This window comes from Astatotilapia calliptera, chromosome 12 (genome assembly GCF_964374335.1).
Source record: "Astatotilapia calliptera chromosome 12, fAstCal68.1, whole genome shotgun sequence".
NCBI lineage: Eukaryota > Metazoa > Chordata > Actinopteri > Cichliformes > Cichlidae > Astatotilapia > Astatotilapia calliptera.
The window spans coordinates 40,365,229-40,378,186 of record NC_137433.1 but is presented as its reverse complement, the minus strand read 5'-3'; the positions used below and the strand labels follow the sequence as shown (position 1 = coordinate 40,378,186).

General features: G+C 44.1%; 1 protein-coding gene across 4 annotated transcripts in view; it reads right to left on the bottom strand.

Annotated features, from left to right (window-relative positions):
- The window catches only part of fnbp1a (formin binding protein 1a), a 41,016-nt gene extending 28,693 nt beyond the window's left edge, over positions 1-12,323 (bottom strand). For all 4 annotated transcript variants that reach the window (XM_080287509.1, XM_026187535.2, XM_026187539.2 and 1 more), the window contains exons 1-4: positions 11,696-12,323; positions 8,280-8,395; positions 7,932-7,982; positions 7,154-7,301 (exon numbers count right to left, since the gene is read on the bottom strand). In XM_080287509.1, the coding sequence (XP_080143635.1) occupies positions 7,154-7,301; positions 7,932-7,982; positions 8,280-8,395; positions 11,696-11,725 (345 nt within the window). In that variant the 5' untranslated portion in view covers positions 11,726-12,323. The remainder of the gene's footprint in view (positions 1-7,153; positions 7,302-7,931; positions 7,983-8,279; positions 8,396-11,695) is intronic.
- Between the last annotated feature and the right edge of the window lie 635 nt (positions 12,324-12,958).

Below are 12,958 nucleotides of genomic sequence, written 5' to 3'. Positions count from 1 at the left end.
TAATTAATTTTCTGTTTGACCTTTATTCAGCTGTGTGAAAACCCCGGAGGAACCCTCCCAAGGGATTAATAAAGTTTAATTTAATTTAATCTAATCTAATAACTTTAATCTCAGCCAAACCGATTTACTCACGAACAAATAAAACACTGAAAAAGCCAAACAATAACATTTTGAAGTTATCAAAGTGACTTATATATCATGTTTAACCCGAGTAATGAAAGACCGTGGGGGTTTGTAAACGATGTGTAGGTCGGCTCAGATATTTGAAGTTTACACAGCTACATTCTCACCTGAAAATATGTTAAAAGTTTTCTTGCGAGTGATATTAAAACTAAGTCGCTGCCGCCATTGTTGGAAACTGGAATTGGCTGGGCCGCGCTATGAATTCTGCAATATGGTTTTTCAATTTTGTTGTCCGGGTGGAAAATTGGCAGGGTTGGCATGTATGTTGTGGCAACATCACTAACCCTGTCAAACACCTCAGAGTAAATCATATCACAGAATATGACGAGCGTATGTTGAGGTGAACTGAAGAGGAGGAGAGGGACAGGTGCTGCCAGGGCGAGACAGACGTCTCTCACGGAGTCCTTTACTGCTGCAGGCAGGCAAGGTGTTCAAAATGCGCACAACTTCAGTTTTTTTATTTCTATGTGATGAACTCTGCATTATTAAGTGATAAGAACAAGTAATCTGATGTCCTGTAATCATTATGATGCTATAATTTGAGATACAATAAATAAAATAAGTTTTTGTACAAAGTATCGGTATCGGATCAGTATTGTCGATACCACCCTGAATATTACTTGGTATCGGATCGGAAAGGAAATCAGTGGTATCGCACATCACTAGTCCCTGGCTCTCTTTCTCTCTCTCTCCCTCCCGCTCTGTTCCTGTGCTACTGAGTGTAACTACCGCCCCTCCCCCCTCTACCCAGCGTAAAGCACAAGGCTTGCGTGCAGAGTGAAGCGGAAAAAAGTGCGAGAGAGAGGGTAAGAGAAAGGAAAAAAAAAAACCCACGGCTCGCGATAAGGAGCCGGCTCGCGCCGTTCACGTCAAAGACCCGGCTCTAAGAGCCATTTCGTTTGCGACCGACCCATCACTAGTGGCCTGGACTCAGGCTGGCAGTGGGATAAACAGTGACACGAAGCGGTCTGCTGCTAAGTTAACCACGGTTTGTTGATCTAGCTACTAGGGGTGCAACGATACTCGTATCGATATTGAACCGTTCGATACAGTGCTTTCGGTTCGGTACGCAATCGAACAATACAATTTTTTAAATTTATTAAATCAACTTTTTTTCTGACGATGCTGTCTGTGTTGAGAGCTCAGTGGATCTGCGTTCGACTACTCCGCCTAGGCTGTACTGTCGAGCGCAGATCCACTGAGCACAGCGCAAGCTAGCAAGACAGAAGCTAAGCTCGTTGCAACATGGCAAATTGAACCTCCCCCACCCTCATTCAGATCTGGCCTTTGGAACTATTTTGGTCTTCATGTGAAGTATGACCCCGTCCAGCCCCACGCACGGGGCGATCCGCGGTAGCTCGTTAACGGAGATTTGCCGTGTTGTGGCGTTAACGTCATTTCAGATTTACGCTGACAGCACTAGTGGGAACACAACGAATATGACTGCACATTTACACCGACATCATCCTAGTGCAAAGACAAGTGGAAGCAGACAAAAACAACAAGCACGCACGCTACAAACTTTACCCGAGTCATTTAGACAGCCGTTAGCACATGATTCTCCTTATGGGGACCTGATATGTTTAATATGCTGCTGAGAATATAGCCCAGAAGAAGCGCGTAGTATAGCTTTTATTTTGAAAGAGCCATTTCTCTGTAATAAACTCTCTTTTCCAAAGATGAGTGATTTCTCCATCAGATAGATTTATTATTTTATCCCTTTGTTGTTTCAGCAACATTAAATTTAAAAACTGAACGCTTGAGTTAAAATATATATTTATAATTTTAATAAATAGCAAATTAAAAAAGCATGAACATTTTTTTGTATCGAAAAAATATCGAACCGTGAATTTTGTGTATCGTTGCACCCCTACTAGCTACAGGAGTGTTCACTTGAAAGGGGCGGTGTTTGTAGCATCTGACCAATCACAAACATCGAACATGTTTACACAGCAGCGCATAAAACACAATATAAACTGCAGTAAATCAGGTGTGTGTGTGTGTGTGGAGGTGCTGCCACTTGGCGTTGACTCTCTCTGCTGTAGAGTGTCACTCTCTGTTCCAACACACAGTGGTGTTTTTGTGTCACCAATTTAATTAAAAACTTATAGATAACTCCTTATTTCACAGTGTAATCTTCACGTCCTTGATCTGAAGCACACTCTTTGTTGATTAACTCGCTAAATGCATCCACAGCATTCCCTCACTGTGTCTGCAGGGTTTTGCTAGCTTAGCTCAGTGGTTCCCAAACTTTTTTTGCTAGGCCTCCCTTCGTTTTACAAGAAAAATGTTCGCGCCCCCTCTTTGCTTCAATGCTTTGTTTTAATGCATGCCTCTGTAGTGCTCACCCACATTTGCGTCTAAAAACAAACAACGTATTTAGGAGCACGTGTGAGAATAAAAACTAAGACAGCATTAAGCCTACACAGCCTCCAATTTTAAACAAGAACACTGATAATACAGCAGTAGTGAAGATGACGCTGTCATAGTTTAACATGGAGCCGTGGCCCATCTGCAAAAAGCAAAGAGTGAGCTCAGGTGGAGTGAAAGTTTTGTTTCCTAGCGTCCAAAACAGCAGCTGTTCCTGTAATCACCATTAAAACCTTTACTGGGAAAAAGCTGACAGAAGTCCTTCATCAGCACCTGATCAACAAACTTCAAACATGAAAAAGAAAAATCTCTGTAGCTGCTCCATCCACCACCATTTGCTTTGTTTAAATCGAATAGCACCAAATCACAACAGTTGTCTCAAGGCGCTCAAAGCAGTCTTAGGATGGTCTATAAGACACATTGATGGTTTGGAGAAAGTACTGAAGTTAAATTGGAAAGATCAATTGGCAAAGAAGAGTCTAAATAAAAATGGAGAGTCCTCTTCACACACTGAGGTCAGTTATGGTGTTCCACAGGGTTCAGTGCTAGGACCAATTCTGTTTACATTATACATGCTTCCTTTAGGCAGTATCATTAGAAGACATAGCATACATTTACACTGCTATGCTGATGACACCCAGCTCTATCTATCCATGGTGGGGCGATCGTGGCTCAAGAGTTTGGCGTTCGTCTTGTAATCGGAGGGTTGCCGGTTCGAGCCCCAGCTTGGACAGTCTCGGTCGTTGTGTCCTTGGGCAAGACGCTTCACCCGTTGCCTACTGGTGGTGGTCGGAGGGCCCGGTGGCGCCAGTGTCCGGCAGCCTCGCCTCTGTCAGTGCGCCCCAGGGTGGCTGTGGCTACAATGTAGCTGCCATCACCAGTGTGTGAATGTGTGGATGACTGGATGTGTAAAGCGCTTTACTAGTCCCTAAGGACCCCAAAGCGCTTTATACAAATACAGGCCATTTACCATTTACCATGAAGCCAGATAACACAAAGCAATGAGTTAAACTGCAGGAATGTCTTAAAGACCTGGGGCCTGTTCTTCGTACCGCGCTAAGTGAGTTAGCTGGATTTGATTGTTGACGATTTCGCGTGATCTTGGATCGTTCGGTTCTCCGAAGCTCATCCGGGACTTGCTGCCATAGCAACAGAGCCGTAAGCGTAAACCTGCTCGGGAGCAGGCTTACTTTATGTAAACAAGATTAGATCGCGGCCACTCAGGTATGTCCGCTTCATTTATACGAAAACAACAGCGATATTTTACCACTGTTTCACCATAAATAAATATTATCAATGTAACTAAAGATAATGCAGCACTTGATCCTTTTATTGATGTCACACAGATACATACAGGTCATTTCGTAAAAAAAGGGAAATGTACTATTAATCATTCTATTACATGTATTTGATTATTTCAGATGTAATTCATATTTTAGAGTAGTAATAGTAAATTACTTCATGTAATCAAGATGAGAGACCACGGCTATAAAAGCGAAGGTGGATTTGGGAAGCCTGTCGCAGCCATGTCCTGTCCGTATACGCGAGCAGCCCATTGCGGAAGGTGCAAGATTGATAAGGAGAGTTTTCAGAATCCAGCGTATATTGCGGGATAGACAGGATCCTTTAGCTCAGCGCGACAGTGTGCTCATAGAGAGATATCGATATTCCCGTGAGGGTATTATTCACTTAACCAACTTGTTGACGAGGGGGTGCAGGACCACCACCTGTCTTTTTTTGCTCTGCCCTTTTCTTGGTTGCTGTTATAAACAAACAAACAGATTATTTCAGGGTCTCTTTTCAAGAGACTAAAAGCAATATAAGTGATAAATATTACCATTCTGTAAAATATTCTTATATTTCACTTTTACTTGTTCCCATGTTCTAGTGGGTCCTGTCGTGGCTCTAATGTGAAAGAGGATATAATGTAATATAATATAATAAATTTACCCTACCGCCTACTGGTGTTGGCCAGAGGGGCCGATGGCGCGATATGGCAGCCTGACTTCTGTCAGTCTGCCCCAGGGCAGCTGTGGCTACAACCGTAGCTGCCTCCACCAGTGTGTGAATGTGAGAGTGAATGAATAGTGGTATTGTAAAGCGCTTTGGGTGCCTTGAAAAGCGCTATATAAATCCAATCCATTATTATTATTATTATTAAATTACTTACGAGTTTAATTTGTCAGCAACTTTCTGCCAGCCCTCTCTCCTTGCTTTTGCAGCCTTTGCAGTGTTCCCTTGCGTTTTAATTAAACTCTGAAACTCCTGAAATCCCTCAATCAAGAGTTCTTGCTCTGCTGCGGAAAAATACTTTTTGCCAACCAATCAAAGGGTTGCCGATCAATGTTTCTACTATCGATGCGTAGCCCCTGTTAAGCCACCCAGTGATCTCACATTACTTCATCCAGCTATACTAATCGTCAACAACAGGTGTGTTCGGAGAACCGGGATAGTGAGCTCAAAGTTAGCGCGATGATTTGATCTTGGATGTAGTAAGCGAGGTATGAAGAACGGACCCCTGGATGGCCGCTAACTTTCTGCTTCTTAATTCAGATCAAACTGAGGTTATTGTACTCGGCCCTGAATAACGCTAGAAATGTGTTTTGGGGTTTGTACGTGCTTTGTCTCTAGGGGCCACCACATATATTTATATATAAGCATATATAGATAAAACCGCTTTTTTTACATTAGTAATTCCTTTTGTGCATAATTTTATATTATTGTTAATAATAAATTAATTAAAGCAACAAAACAACCTGAAGAGCCAGTTTGGAGCCGAAAGAGCTGGTTCTCTAAAAAGAGCCAGAAATCCCATGACTATTGTACTCGGCCCTGAAAACCTTAGAAATATGGTATCTAAGCAGATTCTTACTCTGGATGGCATTACCTCAGCCTCCAGTAACACTGTGAGGAACCTTGGAGTCATTTTTGACCAGGACATGTCCTTCAATGCACATATTAAACAAATATGTAAGACTGCTTTCTTCCATTTGCAGTTAATCCAAAATGCTGCTGTGTGTTGTTTATTCGTGATCTCTGAATTTGCATATGCCAATTCACCTGTCCAGGGGCTCGGATGTGATTGGTGGACGGAAGGATCAGCCTGGTGTAACTGGCTCCTGCTGCAGACGTATCCAATAAAGGACAATGGGGTTGGGGGGTGGAAAGTGTTACGTGCACTTTCCCCAGGAAGAGGAAGTCCAGCTTATTAGTCTGTGCCTAATGTCTTTTATTTTAAAGAGAACTTCATAAATCAGCTATGTTAGTGTGACTAAGTTACTATGGTAACTTCATCTTTAATTTAGGGGTGAGAATTTAACGCGTTAATTGCGATTAATTAATTTGAAAAAAATAAGACATTTAATTGCACTTTGCCTTCCAAGGGGAACTTTTGTCAATGCACGATTTGCTGGTATACCGATTACACTGATGCACACAGAAGAAGGAAGTGCGTTGCTAGGACTGACATGCAGTTTAAATGTTTTTTTCCATAAATTAAAAGAGCTTGACTTTATAATATTCATGTCCATATCTATTAATTCATTCTGTCGCCCATTAAAACCCTTTAAATAAAAAAAAAACATTTGTGTTTTGGGTCAAATGTTCTTGTGCAATTAAATGTGATTAATCGAGATTAATTAATTACAAAGCCTCTAATTAATTAGATAATTTTTTTTAATCGAGTCCCACTCCTACATCTGTGTTATTGGCATTGTCGCACATTTAAGTACCATCAGGGTGAGAGAGGGTTAAGGACGAGTTTCTGACCAGGAAGTGACATAAGTTTGGCCCACATGTGGCACATCTGCAGCTCTCGGAATGACGGGACTATGTCAGAGCATGCCTCAGCCATGCTCACCACACGTTGCCAAATGTGGGGTGATGTGTGGGCTCCATGTGGCAGAGCAGCTGGGAGCTGGGTAACTGAGCCGATGTGTCTGATGTTCAGCTTTGGGCAGCACGCTTCCTTCAAACCGCCACATTCTGCTGAGCAGCAGAGAGGGCGGGCTTATGACACGATACCTGGAACTTGGATGTCAGAACTCACAATGTCACTAGCAATGCATCGCAATAACTTTGGTGCATAAAAACACGGTCGGGCACGTTCACGGACAGAGCATCATCACTGCTCTGTGTACGGCTTAGGAGGCAACATACATCCTGCAGAGCCACAGTGTGGACGTGGCCAACCCTGGTGACCATGGGCCTGATTCCAGTCCAGACTGCAATAATCAAACAGTAAATCAGTCACTGAATACCAGTGTCAATATTTCCCTCAGACACATTGTTGGTTTGAAGAAATCATCCTCATCATCAGCTCTCACTTTGACTTAAAGTAAATCAAAGTGAATCAAATTTTACTTCCTAGAGTTTATTTCTATTTTAGTTTGTTTGAACCTTCTGATGAAAATCACAGACACAGGTCACATGATCATCAACATGTATACACACGCTGCAGTGGGTAGAGTGATGTGGAAGCTGCTTCACTGTGTACTGTACCACTGTGACAATAAACCCACTGGACTTGACGAGTGTGTGTGTGTGTGTGTGTGTGTGTGTGTGTGTGTGTGTGTGTGTGTGTGTGTGCGTGCGCACTCACAGACTTCCTCTCAGTCTTCAGCTCCTGAGTGTATCGTGTCAGCTCGCAGACAATTTGTGCGTTCAGGTTTTCAGCAAGATCTTCTCTCTGGATGGCGAGTTCGTTCAGCTGCTGCAGAGTCGCCGCAAACGCCACAAACCAGGTGTACCTGAAACAACCAGTCGGCTGGCCAGCTCAGCTCACACACACTTCACAGGAAGCACATTTTCACCTCACGGTCAAAGCGCGCGGCCGTAGTTTGATGGTGCATGCGCGTCACTCTCCACCGGAACTCAAACCTGACCCAGACCGAGCACTGCACCCGTGTCCAGCTGACAACCATTTCCTCAGAGTTGCAGGTGCCGACTTTAACCTCGAGTCTGTCAATGTGAGGTGGAGGTCGGTGCCTGATGATGCCAGCAGGACTAACAAGCAGAGATGCGGCGACCACAGAACCCTCCAATCTATGGCTACCACCCTCTGCAGGCAGGGGACACCTCCGCCCCTTGCCTGTGCCTACAAATTTCTGAAGAGGTTCTGAAGAGACTCCGGGAGTGAGTCCATTTACTGTAGGCAGTATGGGCCGATCGACCACTCCTCAGGGAGCACGCTCAGCAAAGTGCAAGTGTTTTCATTGCAAGCAGAAACATCTGAACCAGCATTTTCTGATCAAAACTGCGATTTCACACAACGCGATCGTGTATTTGCCAAAGCTGCGGTTTTCTGCAGCGTTCCTGACTGACCCGTACTACGAAGTTTGACTCGTGGGTGAACTCGGTACAAACAGGTAAAGACTCACCTGCTCTCATCTTCTCTGTTCCTCTTGGGGTGGTACTTCTTCGACAAACTTCTGGAGACACACAGGTGAGACACACAGGTAGTACAGACTTTTGGGGTTTTATTGAAATGAGACATTAAGGTAACACTCAGGTAATCAGTTTTACACACACATCATCTTCACTGTGAGTAAATCCAGGTACTAATGATAAACTGACTGATCAGGTATTGTTATTTATTTGAAGGAGTTTAAAGAGTTGTCTCCAAACCTCCTCACAGTTTGACTTTAACAAATGTGACAAACTAAATTCAGGTTTTCCAGGAGTTTTACATGGTCGTGATGGTTCAGGTCTTGGTTTAAGGACTATACCTGATCTGTTTGGCGTAGCTCAGCTCAATGTCGGCGCGCTCTTTTACAAACTTAGTGTATCTCTCCAGGAAGTCGATCCCCCAGCTCGTGTGTTTCTCCAAGTTATCAAACTGATCCTGAAACAGCAGACTGATGTTAGTGTGACCTTTGACCTCTGACACTCACCTGAAGCACAGCATAAATAACAATTTACTCGCTGGACCCACGTCCTCATTTTATGTTTGACAGCGTTTTAGTAGGTAAAGGTGATGCTTGGGCATGAGCTGAGCTGCGGTTTGGGGAAGGCTTTGAGGCGGACTGGCGACGGCTCCCGGGCCCGGCAGATCCCCACGTACTGAACAGAAGTGAAGAAGTTACAGAATTGAAAAGGGGAGGAGCACGTAAACGAGAATGACAGCTTGCAGAACTGGGGGAACCTGTACAGATGAGGACCGGAAGGAGCATATTTGGAGGCGTGGTCCCACTCCTGAAATTTCGATACATAATCTCCAACAAGTAGTGTTGTGAGTTTGGTCTCACAGGCCCTCAAAGAAATGGGAAAAACAAACATGGACCATCAAATCTGAACTTCCTGATCCTGTGAGCTCACACACAACGGTCATGTCCAAATTCATGGGCTGCATCCTCCCGAGGCCGCATTTGTAGGCCGATTACGTCACAGCGACGCGCCGAAGGCTGTCCAAATTCGTAGACTCCTCCGAATGCAGCCGACTAATGCGTCCTCCTTTTCCCCGAATTTGAAGGATGGGTCGGGTGTAGGGGTGGGTTTTTATAATCGATTCATCGATTAAAATCGATTCTGGCTTGGATAACGTAAAATCGATTCATTAAAATCCTGAATCGATTTTTTAATATAAATTTATTTTGCCCAAAATGCCAGAATCTCAGGTGACATCTCACAAAATTTCAAGAACCACCAAACAGTTAAGACAGTAAATGAGAGAAGGTACACGAATTCTGCACATAGCCTTAAACACACAGCGCGACCCGCGGATCAGAATCAGTTAGATGTCGCCTTTCTCACGGTCGGGGCTGAAAGCCGACAGCTCGCTGATTCTGATGTGTCGGCGGGTCTGCGCTTTGTGTTCACGCCCTTTATGCGCCGATTCTAAAGCTGTTAGTTTGATCTCTCTCCAAACAATATTGACCGAACCAGCAGCAAAAGAAGATCCAAACTACGCTTCACATAAACATCGTCATGAATTCACTCTGACTTTTACTGTTTTGCTTCCACCGTGATGCACAGCTCTCTCTCTCTCTCTGTACTTCAAGATCAGTTTCCCTTTCTTCATTATTCGCTTGCTTGTTACGCACCAGTCTACTGTTGTTTACAGGCTGTCGGCTGCTGTTTTTTTCCCTTTTACATTTTCCGAAAAGAAAACCTCATTTCTGCTGTTCAATACTGAACAAATTTAAACTTTTTAAAATTATTCAAAATGCAAAACGCCGTGTCTCTAATAAAACCGCTGTAACTTCAGAGGTAATGTTCATATGTTGATTAATAATTTTCTTTCGTTTTTGATATATTTTTATAAAATCCCAGGCCAGGAAAACCACTTTCATGTTTTTCTGCGTTTTATCTTCAGCTACTTTGACACAAAAGCATCTGCTGTGACGCTCACACCTGTGATAAAGTCTTGCGTGTGTCAGCTTCCTTTTTATTGATACAAAAATATGTAAATGTACTGATCTGAATTATAATATTTCTGACTGTCAAAATTTCCCAGATTTAAATCGAATCGATTTGGGACCTTGTGAATTGGAATTGAATCGATTCTAGAAATCAGTGACGATACCCAGCCCTAGTCGGGTGTGTCCTTTGTGACCTACCATATCCCAGAATTCATAGCGCGGCCCAGCCAAAGTTTCCAACAATGGCGGCCGCTACTAAGTTTTAAAATTACTCTTATTAATCTTTCTGGGTCACAAAATAAACTTTTAACATATTTTCAGGCGAGAAAGTAGCTGTGTAAACATCAAATATCTGCTCGGTTTATCAAGATATCGCATATTTGCAAAAGCGCTTCGACGTTTTCGGAGACGTCTGTTACCCATCAGCTCCATAGCGAGCCGGGAGCTCGAGGGTCACTGAAGCCGCCGAGAACGTCACAACTCCCGGCACATCATTTTCAGATCACCGCGGACCTTCGCTACTCAGGTTAAACATGATATATAAGTCACTTAGACAACCTAAAAATGTTATTGTTGGTCTTTTTTCAGTGTTTTATTTGTTCATGAGTAAATCAGTTTGGCTGAGATTAAAGTTATTAGATTAGATTAGATAAAACTTTATTAATCCCCCGGGTGGGTTCCTCCTTGGTTTTTACACAGCTGACTAAACGTCAAAAAGAAATCTGATTAAACAGAAGTATGAGATGGTCGAGAATTTACACCAGTGTCCTGTTATATTTTAGATAGCAAGAAGCAGACGGCCGAGTTTATTAAACTCCACAGAGACAGCGGTGACGCTAATCAGAAGGCTAGACCGTCCAATTTCCCCAGCCGTTTACTTCCGGCCTACCCGACCTTCTGAGGACCCGGCCCACGTAGACCGCGAAGGCCGGGTCCTCAGGAGGATGCAGCCCATGAATTTGGACACGACCAACGCCTTTATCCTGTCTTCCTTCTCTCACCCCAACCAATCACAGCAGATGGCCCCGCCCCTCTCTGAGCCTGGTTCTGCCAGAGGTTTCTTCCTGTTAAAAGGGAGGCTTTTCTTCCCACTGTCGCCAAAGTGCTGCTCATAGGGGGTCATATGATTGTTGGGCTTTTCTCTGTATGTATTATTGTAGGGTCTACTGTACAATATAAAGCACCTTGAGGCGACTGCTGTTGTGATTTGGTGCTGTGTAAATAAAACTGAACTGAACTGAGGCCACTTTATAAAACAGAAGGTCAGTCGGCTGCTTCTGGTGCAGCAGGAGGGGAGGCAGAACACCTGTCAGCAGGTTAGGTTCACAGATGCTGTTACCATGGTAACTCACTAGCAGAATCTGCTCCAAGGATCAGGACCGGACCCTCTCTAGAGTCTAGACTGTGTGTGTGTGTACTATGTTTACATATCTTTGTGAGGGCCAACAGTCACGGGGACAAAGAACCCGTCCCCACGAGTTTGAAGACATTTTTGAGACTGAAGATGTGGTTTTAGCGTCAGAGTTATGTTTAGGGTGGGAAGCAGCTGGGAAAGCATTATGTCAATTAGATGTCCTCACTATGATATAAAAACGTGTGTGTAAGAGTCGCGTGCTGCACCATCATGGAGGTTGTAGCTCGCGCTTCTGTCGTCATTCATCGTGTTGCTATGGCAGAGCAGACAGAAGAACGAGGCTGCGCGCGCGCGCACACACACACAAACACACACACACACGGTTACAGGTTACCGGTGCGAAGCTCTCAGGTGCGGCTCGTGCACATACCCACAGCTCGGTGCCCCAGTTGCAGCTCATGGTTCTTCCTCTGGTCCTTCCTCGCGCTCTTCGTCTCGGTACCGGTGATCAGCTGCTGCAGCCCACGGCACGCATCCTCCACCTCACCGACCTACACACACGGAGCTCCGTCAGTCTCACCTCCACCTGTATGTCTCTGCTGCATCTGAGCAAGCAAAGAACGCGGTCACGCGCAGCACGTCCCCGGAGCACCCTTTGTCATCAGTGAGGAGATGCTCAGATTGCGAGAGTTGTGCGCATGCGTAGTAGCAGGCCCACCCTGCCTCTGCACAAAGCAAAGCGTGACGAAATTACCTGCAGCTGACGTTACATGTTCATGGTGATATTTGATCAGCAGGGGCGCTCTTCTTACAATAACTAAACTATACTTCCTGTTTGATGACGTCATGTCTTCCTTTTAGAGAAGAGGTTATTTTTTGCAACACATGATGAGGTCAGACTGCAGGATTTCCAAAATAAGTTTATAACTCTCAAAACCCAATGGAAACAACACACACACACATGATCAAATCACATGCTGGGTTTGCAGAATGAAGAATTATTTAATACAGTTTTATTTATATAGCGCCAAATCACAACAACAATCCCTCAAGGCACTTTATATTGTAAGGTAGACCCTACAATAATACATAGAGAGAAAAACCCAACAATCATATGACCCCCTATGAGCAGCACTTTGGCGAAAGCGGGAAGGAAAAACTTCCTTTTAACAGGAAGAAACCTCCGGCAGAACCAGGCTAAGGGAGGGGCGGGGCCATCTGCTGTGATTGGTTGGGGTGAGAGAAGGAAGACAGGATAAAGACATGCTGTGGAAGAGAGCAGAGAGATCTATTAAACAGTGTTGGGAAGGTTACTTTTAACATGTACTCCACTATAAATTGCAGATTACATGGCCCAAAATGTATTTTGTAACATATTCCATTACGTTACTCAATAAGAGTAATGTATTCTGAATACTTTGGATTACTTGATATATTATCATGCTTTTTACAACTACATGAATGTACTTTTGCTGTGTAATTTATTACTATTACTTAGAGTTGGATGTCTCGAGACCACTTTTACGTGGTCTTGGTCTTAGTCTCGTCTTGGTCTCGCTGTCTTGTAGTGATGTGTCGGTCGCGAACGAAAGGGCTCTTAGAGCCGGCTCGTTGAAGTGAACGACGCGAGCCGGCTCCTTACTGGGAGCCGTGGTTTTTGTCTCTCCCCCCCCCTCCCCTTTCTCTCTCTCTC